General features: G+C 35.3%; 1 protein-coding gene across 7 annotated transcripts in view; it reads right to left on the bottom strand.

The window, feature by feature from the left end:
• Positions 1 to 13,380: 13,380 nt before the first annotated feature.
• The window catches only part of VEZT (vezatin, adherens junctions transmembrane protein), a gene marked incomplete at its 5' end in the record, with an annotated part of 76,612 nt that continues 75,161 nt past the window's right edge, over positions 13,381 to 14,831 (bottom strand). For all 7 annotated transcript variants that reach the window (XM_079714113.1, XM_079714114.1, XM_079714115.1 and 4 more), the window contains one exon: positions 13,381 to 14,409. In XM_079714113.1, the coding sequence (XP_079570239.1) occupies positions 13,895 to 14,409 (515 nt within the window). In that variant the 3' untranslated portion in view covers positions 13,381 to 13,894. The remainder of the gene's footprint in view (positions 14,410 to 14,831) is intronic.

The raw sequence follows: 14,831 nt of genomic DNA, 5'->3' as shown, positions 1-14,831 counted from the left end.
AGCCCTCAAGTATTCTTTATAGAATTTATTCTTACTATGTTTTGAAAATGTATTCATTCCTAAGGTATCTTGGGATATGTAATATAAATCAAAAAGAAATATAAACTTTAAAAAAAGAATAAGAGAAGCCACACAAGGTACAAACCAGACTAAATAAATGTGACTTAACATCCTGCCCTGAAATGCAGCTCATAAGGGTGAGATTGATCAGGCCTGGACAGTTAACTTCGCTGAAAACATCTTTGCTTTGGTAGCTGTAGGAACTCAGTGGGAACCCCATGTTCTGTTTACTGAACAGCAGATGAAATCCTCAAACAAACTTCTGCAGTGCACTCACAGCTCAGTTAAATGAATTCTCATGTCTACAACCCAAACAAAGTGAACAAAAAGATCCATTGATCTAGTCAATGGTAATATTTTAAGCACTTGCTTTTTACAGCAACAGCTGAGGATGAGTTAAGTTGGTGAACATCACAACCATGAGGAATGCAGTGGCTCAGGAAGCAGACTTGAAGACAGTCACCACTAAAAATCAGGAAAAAACTTTCCGATAGAATACAACAGCAGTGGGACTTCCCTGGTGGTCCAGTGGTTAAGACTTCACCTTCCAATGCAGGGGGTGCAGGTTTGATCCCTGGTCGGGGAGCTAAAATCCCACATGCCTCTGGGCCAAAAAAACAAAACATAAAACAGAAGCAATATTGTAACAAGTTCAATAAAGACTTTTAAAATGGCCCACATCAGGGCTTCCCTGGTGGCGCAGTGGTTGAGAGTCTGCCTGCCGATGCAGGGGACGCGGGTTCGTGCCCCGGTCCGGGAGGATCCCACATGCCGCGGAGCGGGTGGGCCCGTGAGCCATGGCCGCTGAGCCTTTGTGTCCGGAGCCTGTGCTCCGCAACGGGAGAGGCCACAGCAGTGAGAGGCCCGCGTACCGCAAAAAAAAAAAAAAAAAAGGTCCACATCAAAAGAAAAAAAGAATACAACAGCAGCCCAATTGTCATAAGCATTTCACATGTATTAATCTTATTACCATTACAAACCTGTAAGCCAATTATCTGTGAAATGAGAATACCCCACAAGACCTGGCATGCAGGGAGAACTACTGAATGCTAGAACCTTAGAACAAGGAGTTAGAGTAGAACGATCTATTATGGCAATGATAATTAACGACTTACCATCATGCTTACTCTTCACTTAAACTTGTCGTTGACCTTGTAAAGTAGGAATGATTGTCCTCTACGAGTGAGGGAACTGGAACTCTGGAAGTGAGCACAGGCATCACCGTGGTGGGAGACCAGGGACTTGAACCTAGTTGTTCTGACTCCAAATCGAGTCAGATTTGTACCTCAGCAAACCCCCATAGGTTCAAGCTTGTTTTGGAACTCCGTTAAGTGCTGAAACAGCAAGAAACCTGGCCCTGGACCCAAAAAGGGCCTAACAGTTTTTTTCCATCCAGTGTAATTTGGCATCTAACTGTCACACCACTGTCTTACCTTGTTGGTATCAAGTCTAAGTTTGTATGATCTTATTTGATATCTCTGCATCATTTTGCACTGTTGATCATGTTCTTCTTGAGACTCCTCTTACTTACTGCTTTTGTAATACTCTTCTACTTGTGGGGCTGGTTCCCTCACTCCCTCATACCTGACTGCCCTATATAAAAAGCACTCTGCATCCTCCATATCCCTTACTTGGCTTCATTTTCTGTATAGCTGACCCACCCAATATATTAAGTTGTCTGATTCTCCTCTCTAGTGTTCAATGAGGGCAGAAGCTTTTTGTTCACTGCTGTCTTCAGCACGAAGACCAGTGCCTGGCATGCAGCACACACTCAAACTAAAAGGCCATTACAGCTTTGGCTAGTTTAAAAAAGAAAAAAAAAAAGAGATTGGGAGGGTGTGCAACTTTCAGGGTTTTAATTAATATATATTATGTGATAGATGAAAATTATTCAAAGCATGGGGCCCATGGGGAAAATAGCATCAGGGGTCCCTAGTTGATAAAATGCTGAGAACCTCTGGATTATTTATTCCAGGTTTTTTTTTTTTTTTTTTTTTTTAAATATTTATTTATTTATCTATTTATTCATGGCTGTGTTGGCTCTTCATTTCTGTGCGAGGGCTTTCTCTAGTTGCGGCAAGTGGGGGCCACTCCTCATCGCGGTGCACAGGCCTGTCATTATCGTGGCCTCTCGTTGCGGAGCACAGGCTCCAGACGCGCAGGCTCAGTATTTGTGGCTCACGGGGCTAGTTGCTCCGCGGCATGTGGGATCTTCCCAGACCAGGGCTCAAACCTGTGTCCCCTGCATTGGCAGGCAGATTCTCAACCACTGCGCCACCAGGGAAGCCCCTATTCCAGGTTTTGAAGTTCAACTGAAACTCAATTTCAACATTTCAGTAAGAAAACATTTTGAATTTTGGTACTGTGTCAGGTCATATCCTGGCTTCAGGACATACACAAACTTAAGGGTTTTTTTTTTTTTTTCTAGCTTAACATTTTTCTGTATCTTGACCAACTTATTTCTGCAAGAACAGAAGATTGCAGTCTTGTCTCCTTTTCTCTAGCCTCCAGCTTTAACCTAAGAGGTGATGGCTTATATGAATGAATATAAGCCCAAAATAACAATGACACCCTGTACATTTGCAACTTATCAATTTCTTAAATTACACTCTTTCCCCCTATTATACAAGTGTTTCACATTTATCCTGGTGAAAAAACTGGCTAAAAGTCACCCTTATGTTACTGTTTAAGAGATTATCACTGTTAAATTCTTCAGGTCTTATAAAATATTCACATATATAATATACTGTACATAGTAATTTGGCTATCAGGTGAGGTAAGTAGCTTCATGGCTAATAGCTTCATGGGTGCTAAAGAATAAAGTGTTTTAGATCACGGAACCACACCAAACTCCATTTCAGCCAGCATTGGCTATAGATAGTCCTAGATATGAAACGAGAGATTCTTTTGTTGCTGAAATGAAGAAAAACAAGAAAATTCTCTTCCCAGAGAAAACCTTGCAATAGGACACCCCTTCATGATTTAAAGATTATGTTATCTAAGGGGAAAGAAATAATATGTTATCAGAGAGAACAACTGTTCCTTTTGAATTCTTAGACTCTCCTGTTAAATACTTGTATTGGACTGCTTTAAAAAATAAGGTATACTTAGTCCTTAGCAGGTTCTGTTCTGTGCTGGACCAGCTACATTGTTTTAAAACTATTTACTATCTCCCTCCCCTGCCACTTCTTCTTAACCTTTCTAATCTCTAAACGTTGATTAATTTTCAAGATGCTCACCTGTGCATAAATATAAGCTGTCTTGTACCCTGGAACAAAATGACAGATTTGGCTTTACATTTATTAAGAAACAGACAATCTTGAGAATTTTACTACTAGAAGAGGATTTTAGAGGTCTAGTCCAATTCATAAATCACAATTGTTAGGTTTTTTTCTTACTCAGGAAACTGTGGCTCATTATAGTTAAGTGATTTGCCTGAGACTTAGAGAAGTAGTTTTGTCCATAATCCAACTCTACTGACTTCCCAATTCAGGGCTCTGTACTTTATCTTAGAGGTTAACTATAAAATGAAAAGTATCCACAAGTAGCTTATCATAATGATGAACAGATGTTGGTGTCTTTTAAGAATTGGTTGGGATACTGGGACTGCCACTCCATGTGTACGACTATGAGTGAGAAAATTACTGAGCCTGTTTCTTTATCTTCAAACAACATATTCATGTTCCAGGATCATGTTTATTACTTAATATTACTTTGTATATAAAAATAAACATTTTCTCCTAGGGACACACCTAAGATCTTACTTCAAACAAATAGGACTACTTTTCATATGGTCAGATTCTGAAAGTGTTTTATTAATTTTTACAGATGTACATTTGGGGAAAATTACTATTCGCCAACTTTATTTTCAATGGTTATAGCACACCTGCTAAGGACCTTCAAAAGCAAATTGTGAAGACTACCCAATGACTTCAGAATCCGGCAGAGTAACCATATACAATCTACCTTATCTCACACCTTTAATTAACAAATCCCAGACAAGGGCCAAATTTCAAGAACTGCCTTTATGAATATTTATTCCTTGCCTCAAATCTTTTCTGCAAAGAGGTAGCTTTTTAATTTAAAAGTTCAGTTTGAGGAAGGCCACTTTCTCTTTAACCAGCATTCAGTCTGCAGAGCCACTGTGGAATTACCACAAATGTTCCCAAGACTATAGCTAAGCTTAGGAAAGTTAAAAACAATCATTCATTCATTACATAGGACAAGTATGATCCATTGGACGTTAATTCCCTTCTTAGTTCAGTATGTTCTTTCTGTCAGGGAGGCCATATAAGTCAACAAATACAACAGGATTAGAATGTATCCAGTGGCTGACAGTCACTGAGAACGGTTAACATGGAGCTTTTAGACTTAATCTGCTGTTTTCACTCTGATAAAATATTTAATACAATGTGAGGCACCTGAATGACCAAACAAAACTTAAGACTAATGAATCCAAGGCCTTCCTAGATAACTGCTGTCTTTTGTGGGTATATTAATAAATTCTGAAAAAATACAATAGAAAAATAGAGACAGAAGAAGGAAGAGAAAAAGAAAATTTATCTTTTGGCTAATTCATGTTGCAAACACCAGAGTAAAAAAGGTACAAAATATAAAGAAGTACAGATTTTATTGGAGACTTCTTAAGCTTAGAAGGAACAACAATAATACAGATATGTACAAACCTACTGTTGGTTTTTGGTAAAATCTTTTAAAACAGTTGACAAAAATTCAATATAATTAAATACATAAAGTTATTAAAGAAATTACTGTGTTAAAAAAAGTTATACTCTCAAGTCTTCAATTAAGTTGGAAATGTACAGTTTTACTATATAAGTAGTCAAAAGGTAAAAATTAAAACATATCTGAAAGAATATTTTTAAATTTTACTTTAAAAATACAGTTTAACACTCCAAAATTATCTAAAGTGAAGGCAGACTTTAGAAACTTACTATCTAAACATGCCTGAACTCTGTTGGACAGTACACAAATTCCTGTTTTCAGTGTTCATATGTAACAATGTTAAAAGCGAGTACAAAGGCCCTCCCCTAACTGAGAATACTTATTGTACATAAACCTAAGGAGGGCTCTGTCAGGAAATACAGTTAACCATGCTCACAGATTAGTGCACTCATACAAGAATGCCGATGATAGAACTTTTTCATGTTTGGGTAAATATAAAATGTCATAAATTCTGGCAGAAGCTGAATATAAGGCTCACCTATTTAATTCTATATAGTTCATTAGAGAAAAAATGAATGAGAAGACTTGAGGCATAAATTAAGAGTGAATTTACAAGACAATAAAAAGCATTTAAATCATTTAGCTTTAAAAAGAATCAAAATCCAAAATCATTAGATCCAAAGTCTACTGTTTTATTAAAATATATGTATATATATACATAGTAACATGTACAGTGTTTTGATTTATGCAAACAGGAAAACATTATGCGAAAAGAAAAACACTGAGAGAAGCTTAAACATAATAAGATTTAAAAGGCAAAAATAATAGAATCTGTGGGATGAAGCATCTACGTAATACATGTAGTACAGAACTAATCCCAGGGTTGAGTTCTTCAGAATGAGCTTCAACAGGCTCACAGTCCTATTTTAAAGGATTCCTCATTGACCCAAATTTTCTGGTGTGACAAGGCTTGGAGGAACAGCACAGTTTCAGCTCCTGTCATGTGTAGAGTCCCTGATTAGTCTGCAATTATTTCTAACATGGTCTAAACCTACTGAAATGCCAGTGTTACCAAAAGTATACATTTTCATTGTGTATAATAAATAACCTTTGGATTTGGGGGTCTTTTCAATGCATTTTCAGAAATCTTGTCCTCCAAATTAAACAAAACATGTTATGTGACTATAGTGATGCCACAGTTAGGATGTGAGACTTTGATTAATCAACTAGGTCAGAATATTTTTAAAATCCAGAGCAGCAGGGAGTGAAAAAAAAGGAAACCTGCTAAAAACCTTATAAAATACTTTTGTAAAATGTGAGGTATCAACCATTTCCACTCTATCATCCTAGATTTTCATCAACCACAGCAGATTCTAAAATGTAGCCTACAACGAGTCTAACAAGGGACAGTGCGTCTACAAATGATGCTAAGGTTCTTCCCGGATCTGGACCTCAAAAAGCAAGCTGAAGGCAATGTGGTAGATTCAGTAATACATTAAAAGAAAAAGGCATTAGATTCCAGAAACAAGAGTTTAAATCACTTATCAATGCAGCCAGAAAACAAACACTAATACCTTTTAGAAACTATGAAAAATTAGTTAAATGAGACTGATAATAATATTGTTGAGTAGAAAGTCTTTGAGAAAAACAAAAACAGAAATCATTAATTTGGGGGAGAATTTGTTTTGGTGGCTAAGTTGTTTAACCTAAAAATAGAGACCTGATAATTAAGAACAATTCTTCTCACTGGCAATTAATAATAACCATATTACATACCACATTCCCATTGTGATAAATTACTATAATGTCAAAGTCTGGTAAGACTTTATCTTGTCCACTGTCATCCCTTTATTTCAGAAGGATTAACCAACCAATTCTTGCTAACATGTAGGCACACATACAAAAAAGAGTGAACGCAGGATGTCTCATCAGCCTCAGGTTATCTTCCGTCTTCATACTCTTGACGTTCCAGGAATGATGCGCGAGTTTAGGTTGGTTCTAGGATAGGCCCAGGGGCCTGGTTTGATCTGGGATCCCTGGGACCATACCTAGAACAAACCCAAACAAAACCAAACTCCTTGGGAGTGCTTTCAGCTCAGGCAGACTTCTGGGCTTTTCACTCATATGGACCTCCAGGGCTGTACCAGAACCATAAGCCAGTCTTTAAGGGATGGGAGTAACATATCTGGAGCTTTCTGTACATTGCCAGATGCTAATACTGTGCCCGAGTGAGCATTATTTAAGTCATGGTATGAATAGAAGGTGCAGGTTGGTGAAATAAAAGTGCAGAAAATACTTTGATTTAGAAATGGAGCTACTGCAGATTGACTTGGGAGGGGAAAATGTATATGTAATTTCTCAGGAAATATTATAAAAGAATAAACTTGTAAAAGACATGTTTTAGTTTTTAAAAATATGTTCAATGATAATTTGTAGGTAGCCAACCTTTAAGAAATGCTACAAAGTGAAAAATGTCAAGTCCAAAATAGTAAAATTATCCCTTAGTTTGAGAAACTCTTAAAATATGAGAGGAAAAATATATTTGTACAACAATATCTCATAGATTATACTCACTTTTTAAAATAGTGTATTCCGAAGCATACACAACTTAAATACTGTCCTACTGCAGTAACATGTTTGATATATGCCAAATGAAATTCAGTAAATAGGGATGAGGCAAACTAATTTAATTGCTAACAGGTTAAAATATATTAAAATTTACAGCATTTAAAACACTATCATATGTATTTTAATTTATCACACATTTTAGGATATCCATAAAATCAACTCCTTATTCATGTTAAACTTTTATATGTGTGAATTCTGGAATCAATTCATCCCTCTTTTTGGTTTATAGCAATTACACTAAGTAGAATCACTTTCCTCTCACAACTATACTCAAGGAGAATTTTTCTCCTGTACCACCAAACCAAGTTTGGCCTCATAGCTATTTTGTAATAGCAGCCTCAACTCAAGAAACTGGTTTGGATCATCTATTTTTTGATGAATACTATATCATAATTCCCTTCTAGTAGCATGAATAACTGAAAGCTGACTTTGAGGCATGGCCATAAAATAAGTAGATTGATTCTCTAATTACCCTGTAATTAGATGGAAGGATGAATCAACATATGGTTACTAAAACACAATCAGCCTGTTGGTAAAACCAAGTTGTTCAACGCTAATCCCAGACAAATATCCCTTTCTAGACATTTGAATTTTGCTTGCAATCATTATAACATGCAAATTTAATGTTTATTTTTCACGAGAAAAATCATCATGCTTGATTAATTAACACATTAAATTATCATTTAAACATGCAAAATATAGAATGACAGTGGGAATTTAGTCATTCAAGTATCTGTCAATATCATTAGATCTAACACTAACATTTGTCCAGCTTTTAATACACATTTAATTGAATGAAATTAAGATATTGTCTTAAAAACCTGCATAATCAAAGAATAAATTCTTTGTGTATAATTGTCTACAGTCTAAAAACCTTATTACTTCTCAGTTCTCTATGGTATCAATAATGAAAAGTTTCCTTATTTTCCAGGGCTCAACCTACTTCATGTTTTAGAAATGAAGATACAGGTCTCTAAAAACAAAACCAACATAACAAAAACAACCCAGCCAAAGAAATTCTTAGCAGCATGTGGCATCCAAGTCAAATAGAAAGTACTATAGAAAATGCTGACTTGAGTGGACTGGTTTTAATCGGAGCCGAAAAATTAGAGGAGTGAAATATATAGAAGGTAAAGTATGGAAACAACATTTTTGTACACTAACAGCTCTCCTATTTTGAGAACAGGAATCTAATCTAGTACACTTATTTTAAAGATAGCAATGAAATAGGTAGTAATAGATGTCACAAAATCCACGCACTTAAGTATAATCCAGTTTTTCAGGTCTTCACTGAGTCAGGTTACTCTTACTTTGTATTTATACATTCTGCTAGCTGTCTTAGTCACCTGGTTTCCAAAACTGAAGCAGACTAGAAGAAGCATTATGAAGGTGGAGAAAGTCTATTGCTACAGACACACTGCAGTGAGCACTAATATGAATTAGAGGAATCAGAACTATTAGAAAACAAAGAAAACAAAAAAGGCACAGCCGAACGGAGTTATTTAGTAAAGGGGCATATAGCTCTCAGTGCCTAATTAGTCTATTACAGTAAAACTGTTGTTAGTAACGATCATTTTGACATCTAATTTATTTCATATATTGTTTGAGAAGACAGCAATACATAGCAAGTTTTAAAAACACTTCCATCAGGGCCTTCCCTGGCGGTCCAGTGGTTAAGACTCTGCGCTTCCACTGCAGGGGGTACGGGTTTGATCCCTGGTCAGGGAACTAAGATCCTTCAGAAATTATTTCAAAATTTTAAAATGCTTAAAGAGGTTTAAGCTCCATAGAAAACTGGGATATCTAGAATGACTCATTCCCCAAATATTCAGTTAGGCAGTTCTTACTAAATTAGCCAGGCATGTTTAGTCTCAAACCAATTAGTTCTAGAATATAAATCTTGGTGAACACAGTTGAAGTCCATTTATAGTGCTCTAAGTTTTAACTCTGCATACTATACTAGAACATTTAACAAGAACAGAATATTTAACATTTCCCTAAAATATACACAATGATTTATACAAAGATGATAGTCAAATTTTCTTTTATAGCTGAATTCATTAATGGAAAGCCCTAGAAACATCACCACATAAAAACTGCATTAATACTTTAAATGTATGGCAATCACATATTCAAACAGGTATTTTTAGCAAATTCTTAGTAAAGAACTAAGAGGCAAACAAAAGTATGCTAAGCAGACAAACAGGTACCACAAAGTCCATGCACTTTACTGACAGAAAAGCCCCTTAAGCTTTGTTCAGTCTACTTACTCTTATTTTAGACACAATTCTAGCAAGCTTGGCAATCTGGTTTCTCAGTCCACAGCAGATTAGAAGCAGCAAATTAGGGCCTAGTGCGGAAGGCAGGCACACAAAACAGCAGCAGAAAGTGACAGTTGATTAAAGGGAAGATAGAGAAACCGTGAAAAACAGACATAACTCAAAAAGCTTAGCAATATAAGGTCATATAGTAAAGGGGCATTATATATCTCAGTAGCCCCTAAGTGAATTTCTGTTTATCACCCCATGATAGGAAGTAATGTTATTAAAGATGACAAAGAAAACATGGACAAGTATAAAGTATATTTTAGAATATTTCTTATAAAACTGTTTAAAAAAATTAATGATTAAACTGATTGCTTCAGTTAACTGAAAAATTAACTTATGCAAGTTAGTCACCTGTCAGTGATGACATAAATGAATTGTTACTGTACTTAGGATATTTTCCCCCCATATTTTCTCTTCTAAAATATTTGTAGCTTCATTTTGTAATTTTAAGTGTGATTTGCAATCATTCATGGCTTATCTACTTTAGCTCAAATAATGAGTTATACCACAGCATTATGGTATTTAGTTCTTGTTTTGTTTGGATACAAAAACAATATACTATGATTAAACCAAACCCGTTGAACTTTTCTTCCCACATGATTTCTAATAATTTATCAAAATATTTTATATTACTGATGATGTGTAAGTAAAAGTCAGTCACCAGAGTGAAATGACCTCTAGGGTTTACTTTTGATGAACACTCCGTTGACTTATAATTTTGTGAAACGTAACAGAACTTGATTCTTTCTATACTTTAACATTAAAAGCTTTACTGTTTTTATTATGTGAATCAGAATATTACTACTTATTTTTCAAGAAAATTGAGTTTTAAATTTTTTAACCTATTTTACTAACATATTTACTAAGTAGTTACTAATATAACCAGATCTTGTTTTCCAGCCTCAAAAGTTTTATTTCCTTTTTAACTATTGTTGAGAAGTCAGAAGTTGCAAACATCATTTAGCAATTCAGAGAATTTGGGTTTTGCTGGAAAAACTCCCCATGATATTATTACATCAGCTGCACTCAAAGCTTTTAAATGATGGTTCTGGAACTTAAACTTAGATCTATCCTTCTGTATTAAACCCTTAAACCCATATTCTTAAATTTCCTTAGTAATTTGCCTTAAATGTGTTTCTCCTGACTTGCTTGTCTTCAACTTCAGAAATCAAACTTGAGTCAATGCATCAGTTCCTAATGAAATATATTCACAAGCTGTTAAGTACAATTAATTTTAATGAGGTCTTAACTTATGAAGTCAGATAAAACAGACAACTTGTGAAAATAAGCTGCAGACTGCAAATCAAAGACCAGCAAGAATCTCGCCCTAGATAGGCCAGATATGTAGACTTTTACTGAAAGCTGGGGGAAAAATGGGGGGGCAGAATTTAAGATATGGTAACTGTCACCAGATCATTTACTGCCATGACTTTCCTAACAGTAAGCAAAGGGCAAAAATCTTCTCTTCAAGAGTGATCTAAATGCCTCTTTTCATATATTCTTACCTTAAGTACTAGTTTTAAAATAAACGATGGAAACGTTCATATTAAAAGCTGTTAGGATATTACTCCTTACAAGAATTATTCTGTCGGGTTTCCCTGGTGGCGCAGTGGTTGAGAGTCCGCTTGCTGATGTAGGGGACGCGGGTTCGTGCCCCGGTCCGGGAAGATCCCACATGCCGCGGAGCGGCTGGGCCCGTGAGCTATGGCCGCTGAGCCTGCGCGTCCGGAGCCTGTGCTCCAAAACGGGAGAGGCCACAACAGAGAGAGGCCCACGTACCGCAAAAAAAAAAAAAAAAAGAATTATTCTGTCAAAATACCACTGTTAAATTTGGAAAGCACAATTACAAATTTTCCCCACAAAATAGTTTCCCCAGAGGGCTTCTTTTGGACATAGGGTGGCAGCTATTAAAACTAGTCACAAGCCTGATAAGAAAAAGTGAAATATTATTTGAAAAGTAACAAGAATATCTAGTTATATTACATGGACTTATTTATTTCCTAAGGTATTCACGGCAAGAAGAATAAAGTCCTAGACAGAAGTTCTTAGATTTTACCGGGTATAAACATCAGCTAGGTCTCATTTCAAAATGACCAACTAAGAATAATTGGGAGTATGGCCCCAGATCTGTATTAAAAAAATAAGACCTATGATTTATTCTAATGCAGGTGGCCCCGTGAAAAAAAACAGAAAAACATCGACTTTTAGACTATTATAAGAGAAAATTAGGAATTTTCACAGGGAAGATAATATTTTATCTTGGAAATATTCTAAAAGATGACAAATTTTGAAAACTACATAAAAAGAACATTCAATTAAAATTCCTAGATCCTTATTTCATGGTTTCAGTAAGTAGAATTTTCATGGAACTAAGTAACAACTAGTGAATAAAACAGATCAGACTGGAAGGTTAGGAATTCCTGATTAAAATTAGTCTTTCAATATTAAAAAGTATCACCTTAGAAAGCATTAAATAAAACTGATATAATACTATGAAGATATTTCCCCCAAGCTGTTATAATAAAAATCATATATGATAAAAGAATTAAAAATTATTAAACTCTAATTCTTATTATATAAGGTTACAGATTAAGAGAAAGATTACCAAGTTTTTCCATAATTCTTCTAAATTCAAGGAAAAAAGAAGTCTGGCAAACTAAGCAATTTAAAATGAAAATAAACTTTAAGCATTGTTATGTAAGAATATAATAGTCAGTTACAACACAAGATTTTTTTCTTGAAATTTAGCTAACTATCTAAGTGGTAAACTAGGCCCACCCTAAGATATTGCTCCTAAGAGCTTAATTATGGGTTAAGTCCTAGAATACTTAGCAACAGGCAGAATCACTTATAGTACAAAGGATCGCTACTATTCATATAAAACATAACCAAGTTTTTCCTCAGGATAAAAAATAAATTTCCTTAGATTATTGAAAAAAAAATCCCCTTTGGTATATGAAAATTTACTCACTTGAAGTGCTAAGTTACAGGAATTCAAAAGCATTTTTTAACTCCAAAGGCATACTAGATTCACAACTTTCTTTCTAGGACAGCAGCATAAATTGAGTTTTTCCTACATTTTCCTCAAATAATGTCTATAAACTATATCACTGCATAGGAGCTATAGGTATTAAGAAACAATATACTCCTGGAAGTATCACTCTTTGAAAATGTAATCACAACACAAAATAGATGAGATTGGATGATTTGGAAAGCAACCCCTTTTAAGAGGTAGTTTGTAAATAAAGTATTAAGGAGACAAGGATGCTTTCCAGGAAGCCGACAGGATGTTTCCAGAATCTTATTAAGGTGGAGAGGGTACAGCTTCAGGCTAGAAATCAGTAGCATGGTAACCTGCTTGTGTTAATGGCACCCATTATCTCTAGGCAAACTGATAAAAGGAATTTTTTTGCAAAGTTGAGGATGAGGCCTCAGACTATAGGGATCCCACTATGATATCATCTCTTTTCGTTGCAACAAGAACAGAAAAAGATAAACACACAAAACTGAAAGGGTAATTCTTAAAAAGGTACAATGTGTTTTTTTTAAAAGATCATTTAGAAATCTTAAAATTAACCACTGAATACACATACGAACAAGGAAACATAAGACACATGTTATAAGCCAAGTAATTCTGAAACTACATTTTAGTTCCAAACCCCAGTACACATCAATTGCATGAATTCAATTTTTTTTTATTCAGAATGTGTATCTTTGTTTTAAGACTGGTATAAACAAAAATAAAATACAAACAACTTGTTACTGACATGATAGCTGCAGTCATTAACTGCAAGAATACAGTAAAAAGGAGCCATACTAAATGTTAATGTTCTTGCAACAGAATTATCCCAGTCATTTTATGGTAGTAAATTCTGGCAAGAAATGATAAATTCATTTATTATTAAAGATACTTAAAGAATTTCCAAGATCAATCAGTTGTGCTGAAAATAAAATAGCAGTTTATTCAAAAGAGGCCTTACCTTTCTCTTATTTTCCTAAAAGATCTGCCATTTACAGGTCAACTACTATTTTCAGATCAGCTGTTCAAACCAGGGTTCTTCCTGTAAATTCACATCTTAGCTTTAAATATAGTAAACTTACACTCATTTTCCCTTTCCAGTGGAATATCTAGTCTTGAAGTTAAAACACTTTCACAAAAAAGAACAATTTAAAATCCTTAATGGAAATCTTGGTTCTTACTTTTCTTCTACCTCATTTTCATTTTCTTGCATTATTTGTTCTTCTTCCTCATCACCAAAAGTCTGTTCCTGCATGGTAGTAAAGGAGAGAGATCTAGCAGCCACTTCTGCAGCAAGGCCAGCAGTGAAGGTAAAATCCGGTGACAGCTGTAGCTGTGCCAGCCTCTGCTTGATGGAGGGCGGCAATGAGGCCCCGTGGATTGGGTGGGCAGGGGCCAGGCCACCTGCATCAGCCTGCTGGGACTCATCTTCGCTCTCACATTGGTAATACACTCTTTCTTCAGCTCCTTGGAGGAAGACTTCATTTGCAGAATTGTCTTTATTTTTACCATCTAGAGGGTATTCACATAAATACTCAGTCCTATTACTTATTTCACTGTCGGTTGTAGAGGGTTTATTATTTTCCTCTTCAGTATCATTTTTACAAACTTTCCCCATATCTGAATCCACTGATGGTTCTGAATTACTTATGGGTTCCACTGGGTCTACAGGACACAAGGATTTCAACACAGCTTCAAAGGAAAAAAACAAAGAAAGAAAGAAAGAAAGAAAGAAAAGAAAGAAAGGAGAAAGAAAGAAAGAAAATAACTAAAAACCCAGCAATGATTTAAACTTTAATTTAAACTCCCAGTAGTTTTTTCTTATAAAGAACAATAAATAAATAAAAGCTAAATAAAACTTGCCAGTAAATCAATGTAAATTTATAAAACCAGAGAACTTTATAAGAGATAAAATGCCTAAGATATAAAATGAGATGGGGTTTTGATGAATATTTTACAACACCTCACATATCTCTTATTCAAAATATTAAAGCAGTGGTTCTCAAGGTGTGGCCCTTGAACCAATAGCATCAGTCAGCATCACCTAGGAATTTGGTAGAAATTCAAATTCTTCGGCTCCATCCCACACCTACTGAACTGGAAACTGAGTGAGG

The sequence above is a fragment of the Hyperoodon ampullatus genome (assembly GCF_949752795.1).
Source record: "Hyperoodon ampullatus genome assembly, chromosome: 11".
In the NCBI taxonomy this organism is placed as follows: Eukaryota; Metazoa; Chordata; class Mammalia; order Artiodactyla; family Ziphiidae; genus Hyperoodon; species Hyperoodon ampullatus.
The sequence above is the reverse complement of the archived record's forward strand: the minus strand, read 5'-3'. Positions and strand labels throughout refer to the sequence as shown.